The sequence below is a fragment of the Ctenopharyngodon idella genome, chromosome 16, assembly GCF_019924925.1.
Source record: "Ctenopharyngodon idella isolate HZGC_01 chromosome 16, HZGC01, whole genome shotgun sequence".
Classification (NCBI taxonomy): Eukaryota; Metazoa; Chordata; class Actinopteri; order Cypriniformes; family Xenocyprididae; genus Ctenopharyngodon; species Ctenopharyngodon idella.
This window is the reverse complement of record NC_067235.1, coordinates 30,943,853-30,958,725: the sequence shown is the minus strand read 5'-3', so window position 1 is coordinate 30,958,725 and position 14,873 is coordinate 30,943,853. Positions and strand designations below refer to the sequence as shown.

At 35.4% G+C, this 14,873-nt stretch overlaps 1 protein-coding gene across 1 annotated transcript; it reads left to right on the top strand.

Annotated features, from left to right (window-relative positions):
• Window positions 1-105: 105 nt before the first annotated feature.
• LOC127497794 (transmembrane protease serine 11E-like) lies at window positions 106-14,536 on the top strand. The gene is made up of 10 exons (XM_051866539.1): window positions 106-1,194; window positions 2,892-3,426; window positions 3,847-3,951; window positions 4,058-4,183; window positions 4,288-4,462; window positions 4,650-4,828; window positions 6,552-6,647; window positions 6,721-6,863; window positions 9,105-9,282; window positions 14,388-14,536. The coding sequence occupies exons 1-10, from the start codon at window positions 1,180-1,182 to the stop codon at window positions 14,396-14,398; spliced, it is 1,563 nt and encodes a 520-aa protein (XP_051722499.1). The 5' UTR covers window positions 106-1,179; the 3' UTR covers window positions 14,399-14,536.
• Window positions 14,537-14,873: the final 337 nt, after the last annotated feature.

Here is a 14,873-nt window from a genome sequence, read left to right as displayed (position 1 = left end):
TAAATTTTAAAAAAATTAGAGCTGTAACAAACGATTATTTTGATGATTGATTAATCTAATGATTTTTTTCTATTAAATGATCGATTAAAGTATCGATTATTTTTTGGCCCCACTTTATATTAGGTGTCTTTAAGTACTATGTACTAACATTTAAATTAATCTTTTAATTATTGTGTACATACATGTTTTTACTGAATTCATTTTATTTCAAATAACAAAAATGTTAAGTTTTAGTTTTATGATATGTGGATCTGCTACGGCCCTTTTAAAGGGTCCTGGGGACGTTTGAATCTCCTGTTTCTTACTTGTTTGCCTTCCCTTGACCTTTAGTGTAATCTGACGTCGTAACTGAGTTAGTTTAATCTTGTTTTCAATCTAACTGCTCCCATTACAGATTGCTGGTCTCCTGTTGACTTCCAGCACCTTACACGGTCGAATCCTGTAATGTGATCGGGCAGGTAAAATCCCTCCTGGGTTGAAACAGGATTCACAGCCTTAAACCGCACGAACACATACACTCATGTGCGCACATTTTCCATATGAGGTTGCATCATATGTGTCATGTTTTAAATCTGCATTATGCCTTTGTATACAAATATGCAAAGCCCTACAGGTAGATAAAACCAATGCATTAAGAATATAGATGATTGCTAACATGATTTTTTTTTTTTTTTACCCACAGTCGTCATGAACAGTAACCTGTGTAGGTATGTGCTGAGTCACTGGCTTTGTGTTGTTTTTGAGACTCATTGCTCACAGTATAATTTACCCTCAGTCGCTCAACTCTGACCCCGTCTAACAATAATCAGCATGCATTTTTCATCAGCCTTGGCAACTGCTATCCATTACAGCCGAACCGCTCTTCATAAACTTCCTGGGCACCGTTAGACACCAGCTGAAGGTTTACACTGAATACAAACAGATGCAATGCTGTTGAAATAGAGCAAGTGAAGGACAAGAGAGCAACACTGAGACACAATGAAACACGCCGAGCATCTCAGAGGAATGAATGGATGGTGGATGCAGCGAGCGGCACCTCTGCTGTTGTTCTTTTGACACTCCTCCAAGGTTTTTGGACTTTCATTATTGCTTGCGTTTCCAAGTGTCATCTATTGCTGGAGGCACTAGAAGAATGGCCTCATTTCTTTAAATGCATGAGCTGACACTGCTGACACAAATATGGCTTTTGCCCAGGTAAGAACAATTGTCTCTTAGCATTTCATCAATTGTCTCTTAGCAATTCATCAAAACGTCTTCAAGAAACTGGTGCTGTGAGTTTCCATTAGCTGAAAAGCAATGACATTTAATATGTGGAGCTGGAGTGTGTAATTGTTAAATAGACTTTCATGTCCTGCTTAATATACAGAGGAAACTGACATAGTGACATTTGCTCAGTAGTGACATTTCCTGAAACAGGATCATGATATTTTGTAACAGTGTTATTTCAGTATAATTGACAAACTTTTAAAGTTTGTATTATTCTTTTGAATTAGTTTTTTTATTTTTATATTTTCGGTTTTCATTTTAATTAATGCTGGGCAAAATTATACATAATTGTGTATAATTATGTATATATAAATACACATTTGTTTTATTTATATATAAAATATTTAGATATAATATAAATGATATAAATATATGTACAGTATATACATGCAAATATTTCTTAGATATATACATGTATGTGTGTGTATTTAAATATACAAAATAAGTATACACAGCACACACGCATATATTATGTAGACACAAACTTTTATTTTGGATGCGATTAATCGTTTGCCCAGCATTAATTTTCATTTTAGTTAAAGTTTTAGTAGTTCTGTTTTGTTTTTGTCAGTTTTTTTTAAATATGTCTATATAGTTTTTATTAATTTTTATTTCAGTTTTAGTTATTTTAGTACATCGAGTTAAAGTAAATGACAATGAGAAATGCTGCCTTGGCAACTAGCTGAAATAAAGTAAGTTTAATTTTTTTTTAAAAATATTTTACTTCAGTTAATGTTTATTTTACTTCAAGGAACGAAAATTGTTTTTATGGTTTTAGATTCAGTTAACTATAATAGCTATTTTTGTAGCTTTCTGAATGATCTTAAAATGTTAATTTAGTGTTGTCAAAAATACCTACCATGATACCAAGTCGGTACTGAAATTTTAAAAATGTGACACTTTGAGCGCTGTTGAGTGGATTCTTAAACACCTCTGATTGGCCATTGTGTTCACAGCGCTCATCAGATATGTCTGTGATTGGCTACAATGATCAACGCTTCAAAAACATGTTGTAAATAGACATCAATGACGCTCTTCACCGAGCGCTTGAAAGCAGGCGTCTATCAGCGGACCGGTCCGCTCCTGCTTTCAAAACGCTTTCAAATTCAAACACTTTTGTGTGCTTTCAAACGCTTCCGTGCGTTGATCATTGTAGCTAATCACAGACATATATGTTGAGTGCGTGAACACAATGACCAACAGTGCTCAAAGCGTCATATTTTTAAGATTTCAGTACCGACTTGGTATCGCTGTCGGTACTTTTGACAACTCTAGGTTAATTTTATGTTGCAGACATGATTGCATTCTTTTTGCTTTATATTTGATCTTTTCATTGTCTGGGTAACAAAATTGGCAAAAGTGCTGATAATCAGATGCACGTGAAACCAAATTGACCATCATGAGCAAAATCCCCCCCATGCATGTTTGTTTATTCAATATTTTGGCTTATTTGATGTTTTAGTTACTAATAAAAGTCTCTTACTAGTCCTTCTAATTTAATTTACTTTGTTTAAAGTCTTCTGGTAGAATTCTGTCAGCTCAAAACAATACAGAAAAAGTCTGTAGTCCTGTCCGGGCCTAATGATAACTGACATGATTGATCTTTGACATTTTCTTATGCTTAGGGTTTCTACAAAATCAGCCCGGCAAAAGACAACCAGGAGCCTCCGCAGCCCTTCCCAACATATCCTCATACGTCCACTGGGTTTCCTCCAGATCTGCTGTCCACCTGCCCGAAGCTTTTAAACACGGCTCTTCCTCTGCTCACAGTTCCAGTAATGACGGAAACGCCGCTCACCTTGATACCTGGAACTACACTGAAAGGCCCGGTTCCCCAGAATCTCACAGATGTGGCTCCTCAGCTGGCAGAGCTCCCTCTATACGGAACAGGAAGTGCCTCCATACCGTTTCCTCTCCATCCTGTTACGCTGTACACGTCCACACATCCACAGATCTCTCCTGGTTGTGTCCAGCTGCTGGGAATCTCTGAATTGGCTCCCTACACACTATCAACACTCATGCCACATCTGCCCCGATTATCACCTCCTGAGAGCGACTCCTCACCCCTCACAGACACTAAAGCCACCTCAAAAGAGATCACCTTACAAGAGGGAGGCATTAACATTAGTGTTTCTAAGAACTCCTCTACAGATGAGGCAGGTGAGGTGATGGATGAATGGATGGATGGATGGATGGATGGATGGACAGACTGATGGCTTGATAGATAGATAGATAGATAGATAGATAGATAGATAGATAGATAGAGATGGCTTGATTGATTGATTGATTGATTGATTGATTGACAGACAGATAAACAGACGGATAGATAGACAGATGGATAGACAGATAAACACACAGATGGCTTGATAGATAGATAGATAGATAGATAGATAGATAGACAGACAGACAGACAGACAGATTGATTGATTGATTGATTGATTGACAGACAGACGGATAGACAGACAGATGGATAGACAGAGATAAACAGACAGATGGCTTGATAGATAGATAGATAGATAGATAGATAGATAGATAGATATGTTTAGCATATTTTAATTCCCTTCTGTTTTCTTATCACAGATGTCTCTGGGTTCAGACTCTGTCCATCATGTCCGTCACGTCTGGCGTTAATTACAACCCTCATCCCCACCTTCATCATCCTCACCGTCTGCATTGCCATTATAGGTACATGTGCTCTCAGTAAAGACTGATCTGCTAGAATCAATATAAATATTTTTACAGTGATTAAATCATGAAAATAGTCAGATAACGCAATGCTTTTCCTCTTTAGTAAAGTTTGTGTGCTTCCCAACCAAAGTGCGAGACCCTGCTGGCGGCTCACAGAACTGCACCATCACACCAACACCCTTCTATTCGGTGAAATATCCAGCCAACTCCACCATCAGCATTCCCTCAAGTACAATCAGAGACATATTAAGAGAGCCTGCTGTGCAGATCTGATTTTATTGTGATGTCACATGGTCTTCTGCTGATGAAGTGAACTTTGTTTTTGTTGCTTAGATTGCTCCACCACAATGATTGCTGCGTCTCGTGGGATGCGTATTGTCGGGGGTACGGAGGCTGCAAAGGACCAGTGGGGGTGGCAGACCAGTTTACACTGGCGGGGCAAACACGTGTGTGGAGGAGCCATCATTACCCCTCACTGGGTCGTCACTGCCGCACATTGCTTTGTACAGTGAGTATGAGATGACAGAGTGAATGCTGGGAATTCTCATCTAGCTCTAATCTGCTAAATGCGACTATAAGGTATTAAAATGTTATAAACATTAACATCATGATTTTCTGTAAACCATGTGTATTGTGAAAAGCGCTATACAAATGCATTTTACTTTTTTCACTGCTGTGTTTGTGTTGTTTGTCAGATATGACATGATGCTGGAGTCTGATTGGATCGTGGTGGTTGATACTATCAGTGTCTCAGATTCGTCTCAGGGCAAACGCTACAACACACTGCAAATACACCCGCACCCACAATTCTCAGAGAGCAACAACGACTACGACCTGTGTCTGCTGCGCACGCAGACTGAGATGGAGATGGGAGGTATGCAAATTCAGTTGCAAAAATAATGTGCAAGTTTCCATGTAAATTGACTCGACTTTTTTTAATACACATTTCTGGTTCAAACGGGACACGTTTTTGCATTTGAAATGTATGCAGGTCAATGAATGTAAAAAGTGGTAACACCTTATAATAAGGTTTCATTTGTTAACATTAGTTAATTACATTTGTTAACAAACTAAGAATGATAAATATTTTTAAAGCATTTATTAATCTTAGTTAATGTTAAGGTCAACATTTACTAATGCATTATTAAAATCAGAAGTTGTTAATATTATTTAATGGACTTGAGCTAACAATGATTAATAAATTCTGTAAAAAAATGTATTGCTCATTGTTAGTTAATAATAGTTAATGCATTAACTAATGTTAACTAATTGACCTTATTGCAAAGTATTGCCAAAATGTCTTTTAACTTAAGCATGCTATAAAGAAAAATGCAAGGCGCAGTGTTCAAACATGTCCATCTAGCGCATGTTAACAGGAAAACAATGCAAAAGCAGTGCAGTAGAATGCAAAAAAAAAAGTGCTCTGTGTGAACAACCCTTATAGTGCACGTTATTCAGTATATAAGAATAATTTTGAATCTAAATACATGAACTTTATACCAATATAGAAGCATTTCACCAGCCAGTCAATTCTTGATGGATAAAATCAAGTCCCATCCTCCATTTTTTTAAATGAAATATCAGGAATTCACTCTTATTTGTTACATTAGGCAAAATATATAATAATAATAATAATAATAATAAACATTTAAAATGTATTAAAAACTAACCATTAGCATTTGGCCCTTGGTGCTCCTTTCCCATGATCCTGGTTTATTAATAAACAAAGCACACAAAAAAACCTATTTTCTTTTCCTTCCAGTTAGTAGTGATTGATTTTTTGTGTTTGTTTTTCTTTTTCTATTCACTCTTTCATCTCAGTGTTGTTTTAATTATTGTGTATTATTATTATTTACATGTGTATAAATAATATATGTATGTATGTGTATATATATATATATATATATATATATATATATATATATATACATTTTTAAATATTATTGTATTTGTTTATCTTCATGTAATCATGCATAATTGTATTTTGTGACTGATTCTGAGAACAAAAAATACTCTTTTCTGATCTTGATATCTGTTAAATGTTTAGTTCACCCAAAAATGAAAATTCTGTCATTAATTACTCACCCTCAAGTTGTTCCAAACCCGTAAGACTTTCGTTCATCTTCGGGATGCAAATGGAGATATTTTTGATGAAATCTGAGACTTCTGTCCCTCCGTTGACAGTCAACACAACTGACACTTTGACGCTTTGAAAAGTTCATAATGAGATCGTAAAAATAATCCATATGAATTAAGCGGTTTAATCCAAGTTTTCTGAAAAGACTCTATCGCTTTATATGATGAACAGATTGAATTCAGGCTTTTATTGACAAAAAATGTTTGGATTGACATGAGGGTGAGTAATTAATGACAGAATTTATATTTAGGTGAACTAACCCTTTAACATTTCAAAGCAAATGTTCATTTATTGTCTTTTCCCTTTTTTATCTCTCTAGTTGAAAAGCATCAATAAAAAGAGTTAAACTAAAATTTATTAAGAAACAAATAAGAATAAGGTGCAAATGTCATGTTAACTAATATTAATGCAGATGGTTTCTCCTCTGTAATTCAGATCAGATGTGTTGACTGTTGTTTAGATGGAGTGAGACCCGTGTGTTTACCGCGTCTGAGTGAGTCTTTTCCTCCTGATTCGCCCTGCTGGGTAACAGGTTGGGGTTACACTCATGAAGGAGGTGAGATCATGTTTCTGAAGCATTTACAGGCCTCCCGAACTCTTGTGAAGGTGTCTTTCACTCTCTCATACAGGGTCGGTGTCTTCACACTTGAGACAGGCTTTAGTTCAGGTGATCGATCAGTCCATATGCTTACGGCCCAACGTGTACGGCTCCCAACTCACTCCCAGAATGCTTTGTGCTGGCGTTATGGAGGGAGGAGTGGACTCCTGTCAGGTATACACATCCATTAACAGAAAGATTGCTCAAAAATGACAATTCTGTCATCATTTACTCAACCTTTATATCTGTATGACATTCTTTTTTTCTACCGTGGAACAAAAAAAGGTTTAGAAAAGACTATAAAATCCTCATGCACATTATTTTACGTCTTCTCAAGTCCTATAATAGTGAGAAAGAGATTCACTAAAAGTCAAATCAGATTCATATTGACCTGCAATAGTTGAGCTCATGAAGGAAAATGACATGAAACCTCATGAGAGTGGGTAAATAATGACAGAATTGTAATTTTTCTGTGAAATATTTTGATACACTGACTGAACAGTGAACACTTTACCATAAAGTCCCATTCGTTAACATTAGTAATGCATTACCATTAACTAACAATGAGCAATACACAGTATTTTCTTAATCATTGTCAGGGTTATTATTATCGTTAACTAAAACTATATTAAAAAAACATTGCAATTGCTTGAAATAAATTAAACATTAACTGAAATAAAACTTAAACTTATTTTATTTTTGCTAGATGCCAAGGCAACATTTCTCATATTAGGTTTAAGTTGAAGCACTAAAATAACTAAAACTAAATAAATTAGAACATAATAAAAACAATATAGACGTATTTAAAAAAAAAACAAAAAAAACTAAAACTTTAACTAAAATTCAAATGAAAGCAGAAAATATAAAAATCTATAAAATCTAATTCAGTTAACAAAAACTGATCAATGATAGTAAAACAACACTGATTTTTGTTAACAGTTAATAAAAATACAACATTGTTAGTGTCACAATTCTTGTCTTGTTTCCCTTGTTTTGTTTTTGTTTAAAAAATGTATTTTCTGTTCCCATTGTTCGTGTTTCACTTCCTGTGTTTGCCTTGTTTCCTTAGCTCCATTGTTTGTTTCCATAGTTACCCTTGTTTGTTGCTAGAGTGATTAATTACCCTCACCTGTCCCTTGTTATCTTGTGTATATATACCCCTGTGTTTCAATAGCACTGTTGCCAAGTGTTTTTCCCTGTGGAATTGGGCTACTTTTACACTGTTGCCGTGGGTGGTTTTTTTAGTACCCCGGAAAGCGAATTTTACTGGGGAACCCCCTGGAACGCGACTGGGCTAGTTTTGGCCGTGATTGACTGGATTTTGAATAGCAATTGGGCTGGCAGCCCTATTCAGTAGTCGGTTGTTGTCTTTACATTCCCTTGCTGTTGTGTTTTTCATCATTATCCCTGTTTGGCTTAATGTAGTGAAACGAAGCTTTTCAAAGCTTTGAATCAACTGAACCAGTTGCTTTACAAAATGATTCACTGTTTCAAAGCATTCGAAACGCCACACGCTGGTGACCCCTGCTGGTCAGAACAGTGTAAATGCAACAAAAACTCAGGCCAAACATGCCTAAAAACACCTTTTACAAACCCATTACAAATGATTTATTGAAAGTACAATCTTTCAAATGCAATTACCTGATCATCTAATAAGATTAATTATCAAGTGACTGTATAATACTTGTTCTTTTATCAATTTTCAGGTCTTGTTTTGTTTGTTCTATGGATGGCTCAGCTAAACAGGCCGATAAGAGACTAATAATACTAATGTTTATGAAGACGTCTACAAATGTATAAAACTGTTCAGTGATCAGGTAAAACCCAAACCCTTGTTCAATGGTTTGCCGCTGGGGGCGATGAACCAGCAGCGAACCACTGAAATTTCGAAACGTTTAGAAACAGTTATGACGCCTCGTTTACTGAAATCACGTGACTTTGGCAGTTTGATACATGCTCTGAACCACTGATTCGAAACAAAAGATTCGCAAAGCTTTCAAAGATTCATGAAGCAGTGTTTCAAAATCACCCATCACTCACTAGTTTTATGTTTCTTGCTTGGATTTAGTCATCTTCACCTCTGTTTTGGATCTTTTTTGGTGTGTTTTCTTCTATAAAACTGCTGCACTTAGATTTTCATCTCTCCTCTTTCCTTGCCCTTGTGTAATATGGCTCATGTCAGCTCAGATCCATTAAATAATAGTAACATACAACTTTTGATTTCAACAATGTATTAGTAAATGTTGAATTTAACTAAGATTAATAAACGCTTTAGAAGTATTTATCTTGTTATTACATGTTAACTAATGTAGTTGACTTATGTTAACAAATGGAGCCTTATTGTAAAATGTTATCAGTATTTCAGAAGCCTGTGTGTGTGTTTCTTATATGGGGTCTTGTGTAATTGTTCACCAGGGTGACAGCGGAGGTCCTCTAGTGTGTCAAACGGAAGCAGGTGATTGGAGGCTGGCTGGTGTGGTGAGTTGGGGAGAAGGATGTGGAAGACGCAATAAACCAGGCGTCTACACCAGAATCACTCCGCTTCTGCAGTGGCTGGATGAATACATCAGTGTAAATGCAAACAACACCAACGGTATTATTATTCTGTTCGAGGAATGTTACGGGTTCAAGTTAAACCCTATTCACCATATCCACAGGTTGATTGACCACAGTGAAATCATTTTGTGTAAAAACAAGATAATAATAATAATTACTTTAATGCACTTACAGTGGAAGTATATGGGGCAAAACATTGCATAATTCACAAAAGTAAAACCACAGGACTTTATGCATACAAAGAGCTGCTTTATAGCTGAATGGAATTGATGAACTTTGTAACACTGACACTAAATTAAATCAATACTGAGCAATCTGTACTGTATAAAGCACAATAGAAATAAAGGTGACATGACAATGGTAATTCTTTACAAGAGTGCAACAGTGCCCATCCACTTTTTCAGTGGTGTTGGTTCTGGTGTTGTGCCGAATTTCGACCCCCTGCCAGATTATTACCCCCCTAGTATTGGATGGTTTAGGAGTAGGTGTGGGGGAGGGGTTAGGATTAAGGGTGGGGTTGAGATTAGGCAATCAGGTAGCGACTTCAATGAGGGGGGTAATAATTTGGCAGGGGGTCGAAATTCGACACAACACCTGTTGTATTTATTCCATTCATTTCTCCCATAGGGATTTCTTCGTTAAAGCGTTATAAGCCATGAACCAAGCCAAGCAGCTATGAGGTGAATCATAACATCACAAACTTTGATTCGAAGAAAAAAAGAAGTATTTGAAAATCTGACAGAAATAGAAAGGTACAAGACTGTGTACTTAATGGTTTTAGTGAGGGAAAGAACTACAATCCTATGAATATAAACAATATAATTTAAGTTTATTGTAAAATATGCATATATATTGAAATATTTTGAGAGTGTAGAGAAATTGACTTGATTACATCATTCGCAGTGCTTCATGGGATTGGGCGGAGCTAAAGAGATCTTTTTGCGTGTTTAACTTGTTTTGACTTTTTGATTGGTGGATTTTTCTGTACAGCGTCATGGGTAATGTAGATTTTCACCACGATTATTTTAAAAGTAAAAATGTGGACTGATGGCTTCAATAGAAGCAAATACCACTGATTAAAAACCACTGACTATTTTCAAAAAAAGTGGAGTGTTCCTTTAAAGGTTTATAAATTATCGTTAAAAATCAATTTCCCTATGGAGAAAATTAATGGAGTTTTTACTTCTGGAACCCGAATGTTGCACTCCATACAATAAGGTTCCAATACACTGTAAATCTCGATAAATTCAGAATACTCAAAACATTTGAGGAAACTTATTACCTTAAAACATTTAAGTAAACTAACTCATTTTTTTTTAAGTTAGTAGAACTTAAAATTTTTGTTACAAGTGGGGTGGGGCCGAGAGCTGTGGAAGCAGAGCAAGGCCAGTGTGGTGCACAGGTGTGTCTCATTAACAATCACGTCACCGGCATCCCTTCACTCCCACAGTTCTCAGCTTCACCCAACTCATTATAATGTACATACAGTTCATTTACATAAACATCACATTCAGATCTTTATGGTTAAATGATAGATAGCAAATAACACATGCTATTATAACTATCAAAGAGACTATCATTATATACTTTTTTTTCTTTTTTTTCTCTCCTACAGGTCAGAAAGGATTCATTACAAGTCTTAGTAAATACGGAATATAATCACGTATTTTGAATCCATTCATCATGCTCTGTAACCTTTTTATTATAAATTAAAATTATTTAATTTTATCCTTCACACAATACATAATTATAACATCATAGAAACAAACAATAAGGGGACATAGCTCTCACAATTCACTCCCCCATATCATCCCAAAGGGTTAAAATCATAGAATTAGTCGGACATTTCCATTTCTGAAGTATTTCCTTAAAGGAAAGAGTTTTCTTGTCTCTTAACACATAGTCTCTAATTAAAGCAAGGCTTGAAGAGACCACTGTTTCCGCTGGTATGTCATATCCTTTAAAGCAAGAAATATTCCTTGCCTTCCATATCCCTTCTTTGATGACATTAATAACTACCCACCATCTAATCCATTCATCAGAATCCACTCTATTCAACTCACCATACAGAATATCTAGTTCAGTTGGAGACCTATACAAATCAACCATCCATTCTCGTACCAGGGACCATACCTCTCTAGCATATTTACAAGACCAAAATAAATGGCTGATAGACTCATCTTCTCCACACTTAGACTTAGGACATTGTGAACTCTTTGAACAATTCCTTTTTTTTCCAGAAAAACTCGAGTAGGCAAGCTTTGATGTGCCACTTGCCAAGCAATGTCTTTATGAGAATTAAACAAAAAAACATTGTTTACATTCTTCCAGACTATAATACAATCAGATTCAGTAAGTTTTCCCGCTGGGGTTATCCTCTGTAATCCTGGGCATAACATACCTTGAACTATTACTCAATTTATTTTCCCAATAGGGATATGCGAAACTTTAACTTTCCTTAAAAAGGATAACACCCTATCATAAATATTTGGGCTGTATTCAGTATGAGGAGTATTTTGTGGAAGTCTTATCCCCCAGGCATTAGCTACCTGTTGGCCTACCCAAAACTTAGCAAAACAATGCCATAAAATTTCTATTTGATTCTCTGACAAACAAACTTTAAAATTGAAATCAAAAACATAGATTCCAATTTTGATTCCAATTCTGGAACTGCTAGCCCTCCTTTATCCAATGGCTTATACAATATCTCTCGTCTCATTTTTTCATGTTGTGAACCCCAGAAAAACCTAAATAAGACCTTTCTGATAGATCTTATAAAATGTATTGGTGCTGGAAATGTTGACGCCAGAAAGGTAAGGGACGCCAAAATCTCAGCGTTTATTACCAACACTTTCCCTCTCAAAGTAAGATCTCGCTTCTCCCATTGTTTTAATTTCCATTTAATCTGATCAAGTCTCAAATCCCAATTCATCTTATCCATGTTTTTCCAAAAAAAAAGTCCTAGAATCCTTATGGATTCTTCCTGATTTTTAAAACCCAGTTTTAATTTTGGTTCTTTCCAGCAATAATACAAAACCTCTGTCTTTGTCTTATTGATTCTAGCACCAGTAGCCAAAGTAAACTTATCGCAAATTTGCAATGCTTTCTTTATAGAATTGTTATCAGTAAGGAAGAGGGTAAGATCATCCATATAAAGTGAAACTTTGGACTCTCTGCCTGAGCTACCCGGGATTGGAAAGCCTTTAATTTCAGGATTTTGCCTAAGTGCGCAAGCTAATGGCTCGATTGCTAAAATAAATAACAATGGAGACAAGCTACAACCTTGTCGTACACCAGAACAGATATCAAAAGGGGCTAACAGATAGTTATTTACCAATACTCTACTTTGGCAATCTGTATAGAGAAGATTAATCCATGCACAGATAGATGGGCTAAAGCCCAGACGTTTCAACAATATATGTAAATAACAATGGTCTATACTGTCATAGGCTTTTTCGAGATCAAGTCCCAAGATTGCCAAAGATAATTTACGATCTTGTGCAAACAAATAAATATCTCTTGCTAATGCCAAATTATCTTGTAAAGATCGCCCCTTAATACCACATGTTTGGTCGCGACCAATAAACTTAGGCATATCAGGCTGGAGCTTAAAAAAGAGTGCCTTAGACAATATTTTAACATCTACACCTAACAAAGTCAAAGGGCACCAATTTTTAAGCTCCTGTCTATCTCCCTTCTTAAACATCAAGGAGATAACACCTTCTCTTAAGGAAGATGGAAGTTTTCCTATACGTAGGCTCTCCATAAACATCATCAACAAGGAATCTTTCAAATCTTCCCAAAAGGTTATATAAAACTCTTTAGGTAGCTCATCCGCGCCTGGACACTTATTATTACTCATACTCTTTACTGCTCTAGTTAAATCATCGACGCATAGGTTTATATTGTCAATTCTGAGATCCTCTTCAGTGTTATCAGTCTCGGAAAGAAAATCAACAATATTGTTATTTTCTATATTTTTGGATCTATATAAATTCTTGTAAAAGGAATAAACGTGGGATACTATATTGTGCGTTCCCGTTATTACTTGGTCTTCCTGGACTTTTAAGGAATCCAAACTTTGGGAACTAATAATTTTCCTAAAAAAAAATTTGCATGTAAAATAAAATAAAAAAAAAATAATACTTGCATGTATATAATCATACAACATACAGTATATATGGTCTTAAAAGTTTTGCAGCCCATCCTCAACCTAACCACAGGCTCTACTCTTCACCACAATGGTAACCCTACAAAACTAACATAACAGAACCCCTGTAAATCCCAAAATAACACAATATTAAACACTAGCTATGTTAATCTATTTTAACCCTATGTTAATCTTGTGCAAAAACACACAAAATAACACTTAATTTCAGCATTTATTTATACAGTCTGACGCAAAGCATGCTGGGAATTAGAAATCTGCTGCAACTCAATCATATTAAGTTCAGCTTACTACAGTGAAATTTTGAGTTCACACAACTTTTTTCTATTAAGTACAACGAACTTTCATTATTATTTAATATAAACTTAAATTTAATTATTTTCAGTGTTCGGTTTTACAGTTATCTGCATTAGTAACGTACTAACAATAGAAAATATTTCTAAAGCACTTATTAATATTAATGTAAATTTAAACATTTAGTACATGCTTAAAATCGAAAGATGTATCTGTTAACATTATTTCATGGACGAGCTGACATGAGCTAACACTAGTTTTATTAACTAATGTTAACTAACTAACTAATGTTAAAGGTGATAAATGCTGTAAATGTGATAAATACTGTAACTTATTTAATACTGTAGCTATTGCTTATTTTATGTTAATATTAGTTTAATGCATTAACTAACATTGACTAATGGGCCCTCATTACGAAGTGCTGCCTTATACATTGCATGTATTAAAATGAAACTTGCGTTCATCACTGATGACCTTGACTGTGTAAAGTAAATCATATCCAATATACCAAACTCCTGACATGACTATAAAACCAGTAACTTTCATCTGATATGTGCAACAAAACCAAAAAAGACTGTTTACACAGACTTTCACTTATTTGAACCTGGAACATTCCTTTAAGTCAGTATGCATGTGTATAAAGTCCAAAAACCATTAACATTTACTTCGTTTTATTTCAGGACGAAAATGAAGAGGCATTCTCGATGGCCACCACAAAGGATAATAACTTTTGAAAATTTAGTATTGTTATACAATGTCTTAATCTTACAACAGATAATTGAAACTTTGACTTGAAGCGGATATCATCTGTAATATAGGCTGCAATAAAAGATCATCACATCCAGACCGGCTCATGCTGATTTAATATGCTGTGACTGGAGTCACATAAGCTCAGAAAGGGGCGTGTGAAGACAAAACATACATAATAATGATGTTGGGAGATATGAATGGAATGTGATATGTTGTACATTGAGCTGACTCACTCTGACAGTTCTCTCTCTTCATGATGATGATGTTGTTTCTGTAGTTTAAATCTGATCACGTACCTGCTGATTCACCCATACTAGAAACTGTGGACAGAGACTTGAAGCTTATTAATGAACTGGAACTTACACTCATTGTGGCTGATAAACATCTAATTTTTCTCATCTCATCTTTTAAACAGC

Excerpts from the sequence above, each read along its gene's own strand:
- LOC127497794 (XM_051866539.1), top strand. Across the intron at positions 4,463-4,649 it reads GCCGCACATTGCTTTGTACA|ATATGACATGATGCTGGAGT; the intron begins GTGAGTATGAGA and ends GTTGTTTGTCAG. Across the intron at positions 4,829-6,551 it reads GACTGAGATGGAGATGGGAG|ATGGAGTGAGACCCGTGTGT; the intron begins GTATGCAAATTC and ends ACTGTTGTTTAG.